The sequence below is a fragment of the Ceratotherium simum genome, chromosome 7, assembly GCF_057802395.1.
Source record: "Ceratotherium simum simum isolate JZ-2026a chromosome 7, ASM5780239v1, whole genome shotgun sequence".
Taxonomy (NCBI): Eukaryota; Metazoa; Chordata; class Mammalia; order Perissodactyla; family Rhinocerotidae; genus Ceratotherium; species Ceratotherium simum.
The window spans coordinates 28,233,273-28,244,166 of record NC_141906.1 but is presented as its reverse complement, the minus strand read 5'-3'; the positions used below and the strand labels follow the sequence as shown (position 1 = coordinate 28,244,166).

At 34.5% G+C, this 10,894-nt stretch overlaps 1 protein-coding gene across 1 annotated transcript; it reads left to right on the top strand.

The window, feature by feature from the left end:
- The first annotated feature begins 6,382 nt into the window (after nucleotides 1-6,382).
- LOC101400458 (olfactory receptor 52B4-like) lies at nucleotides 6,383-7,354 on the top strand. Its single transcript, XM_004434143.1, has one exon. It carries the CDS (start codon nucleotides 6,383-6,385, stop codon nucleotides 7,352-7,354), a length of 972 nt encoding a protein of 323 aa, XP_004434200.1.
- Nucleotides 7,355-10,894: the final 3,540 nt, after the last annotated feature.

The window sequence follows — 10,894 nt, the reverse complement described above, 5'->3', positions numbered from 1 at the left end:
GAAGGATATTTTCACTGGATATATGATTCCAGGTTAATAGCTATTTTCTTTCAGCACTGGAAAAATGCTGTGTTATTTCCTTCTGAAATCCATGGTTCTGATGAGACATTCACAGTCATTCAATTTGTTTTTCCCCTATAGATAAGGTTTTGTTTCTCTCTTGCTGGCTTCAAGACTTTTTCTTTTTCTTTAGTTTTCAGGTTTTGATTATGATGTACGTTGGCATGGATTTCATTGCATTTATTTAGAGTTTATCAGATTCTTGAATATGTGGGTTTATGTCTTTTGCTTAATTTGGGAAGTTTACAGCCGTGATTTCTTAGAGTATTTTTCTAGCCCTGCCCATTTTCGCTTCTTTTGGGACTTTGATGATGTGAATGTTAGATCTTCTGTTACAATCCCATGGGTCCCTGAGTTTCTGTTCCTCTTTTTCAGTCTATTTTCTCTTTCTTGTTCAGATAAGGTAATTTCTAATGTTCTAAATTCTAATGTTCTAAATTTAACAGAATCAAAGGTCTCTACAACATATCATTAACACTACCCAGTACTTAATGTAAAATTATTTGACTAAGGAATAATCAGAAAAATGTGATCCAAATTCAGGGGATAAGATGATCAACAGAGATCAATCTTGAGATGAATAAAATCTTGAATTTAAGATTAAATGCGATGAAAGCTGGTGTTTTAAATATGCTCAGTGAATAAAGAAAAACGTTAATAAAATATGAAAAGATAGAAAATCACAGAATAAAATAGGATAAAAAGATCTGAACGGAAATTTTTAGAATCGATAAATACATTTTCTAAAATAATATTAAATTCAGTGCATGGGTTTGAAAGAAATAAGGTGATGACAAAAAAGTGTGAGAGCCTATTGATACATCAATTAAACTAACTAATATGAGCAACAGATAGAAAAAAAAAAAGGTAGAATAAAATGAAAATAGCCTTAGATCTGTGTGATAATATCAATAAGTCTAACATTTTTGAGATGGGGATCTTGAAAAGAGATTGTGGCAGAAAAAAATGTTTATAAAAATAATTGCTGAAGTTTTCAAAATTAGGTGAAAAAATTTAGATTCAAGAGGCTCAATGGAACCCAAGAATGGTATATACAAAGAACAATACACCCAGGCACATGCCTCTGAAAACTAAATATAGAGAAATATCCTGAAAGCAGCCAAAGAACGACACATATACATGAGAATTATATTATATATGGGAATTATATAAAAATAACACATTATATATGGGAATAGCAATTTGAATTACCATTGACTTTTCAAGAGACTGTGAGGGGACAGAAAAGAGTGGAAAAAATCTGGAAAGTGCAGAAATAAATGAAAGAACTGCTAACCCAGAAATCTGGAGTAAAAATACCCCTTTAAAGAAGCTGAGATAAAGATATATTCAAATAAAAGACACCAAGAAAACTTGCTGTCCGGAAACTGCAATACAAGAAATACTAGAGGAGGTTCTTCAGGCTGAAAGGAAATGGTACCACTGATACTAGATGGAAACTTGGTTCCTGAGGAAGAAAATTGTATCAGAAATTGCAAATATTGGATTAAATACAAAAATTTATTTTCATCTTGATTTCTTTAAATATGCATGACTATTTAGAGCAAAAATTATAACATTGTCCTGGGGGGTTTATAATGTATAGGCAGACATAATACATATAACAATTATAGAAAGAGACGGAGTGATGAAGGGAATGCAGCTGCAGAGGTTTCCATATTTTCTGTGAAGTTGTACAATATGAAGAAAGCATTTGGCAAAATTCAAGATTTACTCAGAATAAAAACTCTCAGCAACAAGGAGTAGAAGGGAACTTCCTCAACTTTATAAACCTGACAAATAGCATCCATGTGAAATCAGCCAGTAACATTATATTTAAATGTGAAATTAAACACTTTTCCCTAAAATCAGGAGCAAGGCAAGTATACCCAGTCTCGCTAATTTTATTCAACATTATTACAATAATGGAAGAAAAATAAATAAAATGTATTCAAGTTGCTAAGGAAGAAATATAACTGTATTGATTTGCAGATGATATTATAAGGTATGTGAAAATCCTAAGGAATCTGCACAACAACTACCAGGACTAGTAATTGAATTTAGTAGTGTCATAGAATGCAAGTTTAAAATACATAAATAAATTATATATATCTATATATATTTGTATTTTTATATAAGAGCATCAAGTAACCAGAACATAAATTAAGAATTATTTCATTTACTATAGGATCAATGTCCCCCCAAAATATCTAAGAACAAGTTTAGTAAAAGAGATGCAGGATCCCCACACAGAAAACTAAAAAATATTGCTGAGAAAAATTAAAGCAGACCTAAATAACAGATGAGACATACCATGTCCATGGATTAGAAGACTCAATATCATTAAGACTCAAATCTACCCAAAAGGGTCTATAGATTCATTAGAACCTCAATCATATTCCTAGGAAGGTTTTTAAACCGAAAGTTACAAGTTGATTCTAAACTTCAGATAGAAATGCAAAGGACCTAGACTATCTAAAGCAATCTGGAAAAGAGGAACAAAAAGTTGAAGAACTTACTCTACTTTAATATTTACTGTAAAGCTTCAGTAGTGTGGTACTGGCATAAAAATAGACAAATAGATCAACAGAATAGAATAGAGATCCCAGAAATGGAAACTTACTTATAGGGACATTTGATTTTTCAACACAGTTGACAAAACAATTCAATGAGTAAAGAAGAGTCATATTAAAAAATGGTTCTAGGAAAACTGTATATCCATATAGAAACAAATAGATCTCTACTCTTACCTCACACTGTTTATAAAAATTAATCCAAATATGACCATAGATCTAAATGTAAAGGTTTAAACCATAAAAGTTTTAGAAGGAAACAGGAGAATATTTCCATGACATGAGGGTAGAGAAAGATTTCTTACTAGGTCACAAAAAAAAATAACCATACATATAAAACACATTTGTAAGTCATATTTCATTAAAATAAAAGCTTTTCTCATCAAAAGATACATTTAAAAAATTAAAAAGGCAAGCTACAGGCCAAGAGAATGTATTCATTGAACATACATCTGACAAAGGACTGGTATCCAGGATATATAAGACCTCCTATAACTCAATAAAAAAAATAGAAGAAATGTACTAAAAAATGGGCAACACATTAGAAAAGACAATTCACTAAAGAAGACATGCAAATGCACAATAAGCACACAAGAAGTGTGCTCAGTATTTATTGGTCATTAGGGAAATGCAAATTAAAACATAAATGAAGCACCAGTAGCCTCCTAACACAATTGCTAAAAATATAAAGACAAATAACAAATGTTGATGAGGATGTGTAGCAACTAGAATTCTCATACCATGTTGGTGAGAGTGTAAAACGGTACAGCCACTTTGAAAGAAGTTTTGGCAGTTTCTTATGAAATCAGATATACATCTTCTGCATGACCAAGCAATTCAAATCCCAGGCATTTTCCCAAAAGAAATAAAAAATTATGTCCATAAAAAATACCCTTGGCCTCTGTGTTAGTCATGGTTCTCCAGAGATACAGAACCAATAGTGTGTGTGTGTGTGTTTATTTATTTTAAGGAATTGGCTCACACACTTGTGGAGGCTGGCAAGCCCCAAATCTGCAAGGTAGGCTGCAGGATGGAGACCCAGGGAAGAGCTAGTGTTACAGCTCTAGTCCAAAGACAGCCTGGAGGAAAACTTCCCTCTTTTTGAGGGGACCTCAGTCTGTTTTCTCTTAAAGCATTCAACTGATTGGATGAGGCCCACCAACATTATGAGGAGTAATCTGCTTTGCTCAAAGTGAAAGTCTGATTTAAATGTTAATCTCATCTAAAAATATCTTCACAGCAACATCCAGACTAGTGTTTGACCAAATGGCTGGATACTGTGGCCTAGGCAAGTTGACTAGTGGATAACATTAACCTTCAGAGCCTCCACCAATGAGAACAGATATATTCATATAATGAAAGTACAACTCATCAACAACAACAAATAAGTAAGAATTTTTATCGAGCTCCTCTCTAATTTAAGTGGGAGTAGAGTTTTTTTGAATCAGCTTCTTACAACATTTCAATTAGAATTCTGTGGTTCTATTACCACACACAGACACGAAGATGATTGTTAGACATAAAGCTGTTTCTCCTTTACAAATATGTATGTACTATTTACTTGGATTAACTAAATAAAAATAAGGAACACAATATAAAAAAGAGGAGACCGTTGTGTCAATAAGAGGCGCATTACTAGATAAGATAACTGAAAAGTAAATGTAGACTATTTGGTAGCCAAAAGAGAAAAGAGTACAGAACATTTTTCATTGTTGACCTTGACTCACATGGGTAGTGTAAATAGATTAAAAAAAGATATTAAAGTATTCTCATGTTAATATTTAAAACATTATTATTATAAATTCCAAAGTTTAAATGACTTTAAACATATGGTATATATTTAATTTCAAGTTTGTCTAAACTTTGAAGGAATATATTTGTTATAATCAGTGCTTAAAATAATTTATATGTTAATTTCAAATTATTCATGTGGACTGAAAGTGGAATTAATATTTGCTAATTCTCATTAAAATGGAAACAGGAATATTTGTGCAGTAATGCTAACAGTTTATTAATTTGAAGAAGGCACATGTGCCCACCTAATCCAGGAATGGTGTTGAGGAGGAAGAAGTGGTGTGGGCAGAGTTGAAGAGCCATAACAATGGGACCCAAATGTATGGGTCAGAAAGGGTGTTGTTGAAAGGACAGCGCTATGTCTGCACCGCCTGGGGTAATAGTTGTCCCTGAGGGTTTCAGGCAAATGTGTAAAATCTCAGGTCCCTGGCCCCCATCACTCTGAGAGTCCTTTGGCGACTAATCCCATTTTAGCCCGTGAGAACTCCATTTGAAGCTGGTGAGTGAATTTTTTTGTTGTGAGGGGAAATTTCAGGCGGGAAGACCTGCTCCTGACTAGATGTTATGGGACATAAAACAGGTGGCTGAAAATATTAAGACCTTTTTTTTTTGGAGTGAAATAGACCCAGTTGGAAAGAATAGAGCAGTTATGTGCTGGAGCCGTTTATACAGGTTTATGAGCATCAACTGTAGATATTGTGATATCATATTGGTCCCTTAAAATGGTCCATGGTGGGAGTATATGCATCATGGAAGCTGAAAAACACTACAAATCAAGCTTTATTTATTTTATTTATATATATTTGTGTGTGTGTGTGTATATATATGTATATATTTTGATGAGCCAGTTTACCAGCATACCACTGGACCAGAGTCACAATTATGGAATGTCTTAGGAGAAGGTAAAGTGCTATCATGGAGTGGAGAGCAAAGAGACTCTGGGTTTGAGGAACTGTTTAGCTCTTAATGTACCAATGACCCCTGAGTCCCTACAGATAAGGTTCTGTATTGGCCTCCAGATCCTGACTATTGTAAACATCCAAAGTATTTAAAGGGCCTTATTCATGACTTCCTTGCTCATTATCACACTCATTTAATATTTGTTATTAGGTTGTTTTGTTGAACATTTTGAGGACTTATGCTGTGCTTCAGTGTGCTAGGTTCCAGAAATACACAAAGGAAAAAGGCACTACTCAGACCACAGAAAGTTCACAGTCAATTGGGGGATCATTGACAGGTAGTCAGATATGCTCCTATCTGAGAGATAAGTACTCTGATATGAGACTCCTTGTGAAAGCCGGCAAAAGAGTAACTTAAGGGCAGATGTGTCATGAAGGAGGTGAGAAGTGCCCCAAACAGGGGTAATTCTCTCAGCAGAACAAAGCAGAAACATTGAGACGACTTCTCCAGGATGCAGAAGACATCTGGATCAGGGCTGTGAAAACTTTCATGAAGCATTTGAGAAATTTTTTATAGTGACCTTGGGTTAAACAATCAACCACTGTAGTACATGCAAGTTCACCTATGGACTAGACCTTAATCCCTGAGCTCCTTAGCTCTATTCAGTGCCTCCCATAAGAAAAATTCTTTTTGCCACTCCTCCCACCTATTGACATGTTACACTATCTTCAAGGGTAACTTTGGATATGTACTCATTCTCAAAAACTTCACAAATACAGAATGCATTACTTCTTCTCTTGTGTTACTGTATTAATTTTATTTTGTACAACTAAGATATTAATTAAATAATTTTATTTTCTTTAGTTATATAAATGTCTATCTTGTTTTGTGATTAAGATCTCATTTAGAGAACAAACTAAGTCTTCATCATTACATGTAACATAGCTTCTGGCATTCTTTGAATTGAATGGGATCAGGTAAGGTGCCAAAAGTGCTGATGATATCAAAGAAAATCTTTGAATGTAATCTGTATTTTTCTCTGTCTCTGTACACAGATGGTGGAGTCTCAAGTGGTCTCGCCAGACACGGCTTCCTTAAACCACACTGGTGTTAGCCACACAGTCTTCCGCTTGCTGGGCATCCCCGGCCTTGAGGACCAGCATGTGTGGATTTCCATCCCCTTCTTCATTTCCTATGTCATTGCCCTTCCTGGGAATAGCCTGCTCATCTGCATTATCCTCACAAAAAGTAGCCTCCATCAACCCATGTACCTCTTCCTCTGCATGCTGGCTGGAGCAGACATTGTCCTCTCCACATGCACAGTACCACAAGCTTTGGCCATCTTCTGGTTCCATGCTGGGAAGATCTCCCTTGATCGTTGTATTACTCAGGTATTCTTCCTCTCTTCCACTTTCATCTTTGAGTCAGGGATCTTGCTGGTGATGGCGTTTGACTGCTACATTGCCATTTGCTACCCACTGAGATACACCACTATTCTTACATATGCACTTATAGGGAAAATTGGTGTGACTATCTTTCTGAGAAGTTATGGTACAGTTTTCCCCATAGTATTTCTTCTGAAAAGATTGACTTTCTGTAAAAGTAACATCCTCCCAAACACTGCTTGTAAGCACATTGTCTTGGCCCATGTTTCCTGTGATGACATACAAGTAAACATCTGGTATGTGTTTTTTGTCCTAATGTCAACCTTGGTCATAGATGTGCTAATTTTTATTTCTTATGTGCTCATTCTCCGTACTGTCTTCCACATCCCTTCCCGAGATACTCGCCACAAAGCTCTCAACACGTGTGGCTCCCATGTCTGTGTCATCATCCTCTTTTATGCACCGGGCATCTTCTCAGTCCTCACTCAGCGATTTGGACATCATATCTCACCCCATATCCATGTCCTGCTGGCCAGTGTCTATATTCTTGTTCCACCTATGCTGAATCCCATCATTTATGGGATCAAGACAAAACAGATCAGGGACCAGGTAGTTCATGTGTTCTTTACAAGGCAGAAATGAATGTAGTGATGGAAACTAACATTGTACTTTTCTCAATAATTCTCTCTATGAATGAGGTGAGCTTTAGTCTCAGGGTGTGGTAATGTACAGCTGCGAAACTAGTTGAATGACTCCAGGTATTGGTGTCTCTAGAGCAACAGCATTGGGACAATTTTGCTCATGTTTCTTCCAAAACTTCTAATTAGTCATTAGATCTCAGTGTCTTTAGGTGCTTAGTTTTCTCATTCATAGAGTTAAGAACTAGATCAGTTCACCTCTTTAAACCACTTATACCCTATAACCTTAGACTGGCTATTGGAATAATATGAACTGGAGACAGTAGCTCTTCTTGGATAGTTGCTAAAATTTTCTTTTCTGATGTATTTTAAACTATGAAGAGCTGTACTTGTTTTATTCCTCTTATGCACATTTCTTCTGCCATTCTCCTCAATAACCTCTGCATATTCAAATTTTTACTTCCCACACAAATTATTACAAAAAAATTCATCTGTACCTTATAATTTTAGCATAAATTATATGTATATGTGTATTTATATTTTTCTTCTCTTTCCTGGAACACAAAATGGAGCAAAAATTTATTATTTCTTATGTTCATGACATTTTTATTCCTACTTTTAAATGTTTGGAAATAAATATTTAACAATAGTCTACTGCTTGGCTAAAATACATTATATACCTAATAGTATATTAAGTAATCGTTAACCAAAAATTATGGTGAAGTATAAGAAATGATTTCTAAAGAGTAAACTGCCTTGGGCTGGCCCGGTGGCATAGTGGTTAAGTTCGGCATGATCTGCTTTGGCAGGCCAGGTTCGTGGGTTCGGATCCTGGGCATGGATCTACACCACTCGTTAAGCCATGCTGTAGAGGTGTCCCACATACAAAAAAAATAGACAAAATACTGGCACAGATGTTAGCTCAGGGCCAATCTCTCTCATCAAAAGAAAAAAAGAGTAATATTGCCTAAATTAATGACAGCACATGAATTACATATAATATAATAGACCAGTGAGAAATAAACCCACATAGTGGGTCTGTGTCTTTGGTGACTGGACTATGCTCTAAATATGCTTTTTTAGGACAGAGAAGTACATTCCAGATCAGAAAGTTAAATATTATGGATTAAAATATATTTTCTATGCATGTATGCATAAACCTATGCTAAAATCATATGATTGGTGCATATATATGAATCATAAGATACAGGTGATTTTTGTAAAAATTTTAGTCTGAATTGTCTATCAGTTATTCAGTGAACATGATTTACACAAAAAAGGCTAAGTGAAAGTTTTTAAAAAAGAGATGTGGTGGCCATTCAACTTTATTATTTTATAATCCTCCCCAAAGGTGTATTTGACATTTCTGTTGTGTTATTTTCCACTTAATGCCGTAAGATCTAATATTTTTAAAGATTTATTTACTGCTTTTGAAATATGCCACACCATTATATTAATAAAATATTAATGTTCTATCCATAGGAGCAAACATAAATAGAGGTATTATCAAACACCATTATTATTTCTTTTAGTGTAGGAATGCAAGAGATGAATTATTTTAGGTTTTGCTTATCTGAAAATGTTTTAATTTTGTCTTCATTTTTTAAAAAATTATTCATCGGTATAGAATTTTTAATCGGCAGGGATTTTTTTCAGAACTTTAAAAATTTCCTTCTATTGCCATCTTTCTCCTTTTATATTGAGAATTCACCTAAAAATTTTATTGTTGCTCCTTTGAATGTATTGTGCTTTTATTTCTGGCAACATTTCAGATTTTCTTTTGTCTTTTTGTTTTTTCAGAATATTTATTACCATGTGTCTATATGTGGTTTGCTTTGCATGTATCCTTCTTGGGATTTTCTGAACTTCTTGAGTATGTGAGTTTATACTTTTCATCAGTTTTGGAAAATTTTCAGCAATTATCTCCTTGAACACTATTTCTGCCCCATTTTCTCTCTCCTCTCTCAATATATTTAGAAATTTTGAGTGTGTCTATTATGTGTCTTATGCTCATTTATTATTATTTTTGTCATTATTTTTTTCTCTTTCTTACTTCAGTTTCTGTTATTTCTATCAATCTATCTTCCAGTTCACTAATCCTGTTCTGCTCTGTAAAATCTGGTCATTCATTAAAGCTTATTATCAGATAATCAGGTTTTTCAGTCTTCTAATATTCATTTAAATTTTTCCCAGATTCTAATTCTCTGGATAAATTCTTCATACTTTTAAATAATTTCACCATATTTTCTCTCTTAAAGAAAATATTTATTAAAATTTTATAGTCCTTGTCTGATAACTCCAATTACTGGGTCATCTATCAGTCTGCTTTTCTTTTTAGCTTTTTCCTTGATCACTGATCATAAAGTTTTTCCTGTTTTTATGTCTAGTAGTTTTTTATTTTATGATTGATAATCTAATAAATAACCTATAGAGGCTGCAGATGATGTTGTCTTCCATCAGAAGTGTTTTCTCTATCTTTCGTTGTACAAACAAGGCAAGCAGCTGACCACTCACTCCATTGAGGCCTTGGCCTGAGTCAAGACCAGGTTTGAGTTTTAGTCAGACTCAGTCTTTGTCTTCTATACTCTTATTCCTAGAGCAGAAGTCTTTAGAGATTTCAGTTAAGATCCTGGAAGGCCCTTTTCTCCTCAGTCTTACAAATAACTATGGAAGATTCAGTTCTTCCCTTCAGTCTTTTAACTTATCTCTTTAGACTCCACTCCATGTGGCTTCAAACTTTGAAAAATGACAGAAAAGAGAGGTTAAGACATGGTTTGGTCATGCCTCCTCACCCTGGCAGGAATGCAAGAAATTTCATATTGCCTTTTAGAATATTTGGCTTAGTTCCCCAGCTTTGAGAGCAGCCACAGTCCTCAGGAAATGTAGGAGAAAATGGTGCATTTGAGACATGAAAGTTCTGAGGTTTTTACTGCAGTCCTGTATGGCTACCAAAAGCTCTGTTGGCTTTTCTTCCTTCCCCTAGGAGAAGCCCTCTTCCTGGGCCGAGATTGATCCTTAGCCCATGTCCAGAATCAGCAGATAGTTCCGGGGGGAGAAAGTGGTGTGCAATTGTCAACTTGCTTTTCAATGGTTCTCCTGTCTCTTGAATTTTTGTTGGTCTTATCCTTGTTTCCCTAGCTCTCTGATGACTTAATATATGATTTTGGCAATGTATTTGTCTTTTTGTAGTTGCCACAATGGGAACATTATCATGGCATTATCTACTATGTCGTATCCAAAGCAAAAGTTTTGAGAGACTGGTTCATGCTTGCCTTAACAACATAAAAATAACGAGTTAATAACATTTAGCCTGAAGAGAATAAATATTTATGCTTTTTGGGCCAAAAAGACATATTATTTCTACCATTTTCATCTGAATACAAAAAATGATCATAGATTTTTTTCATTATACTTTGAGATTAATTTAATTTTGGATTTTTAAGGCTTTAATTTGTAGTAGCATATGTATATAATGCAAAATGAGATACTTTCTTTTGTCTTGCTTGAATTGAGAATATACACAAAATAAAGGGACCAACTTATC

What these genes read in the sequence shown, in the direction of transcription:
- LOC101400458 (XM_004434143.1), top strand. Translation starts at nt 6,383, where the DNA reads ATGGTGGAGTCTCAAGTGGTCTCGCCAGACACGGCTTCCTTAAACCAC.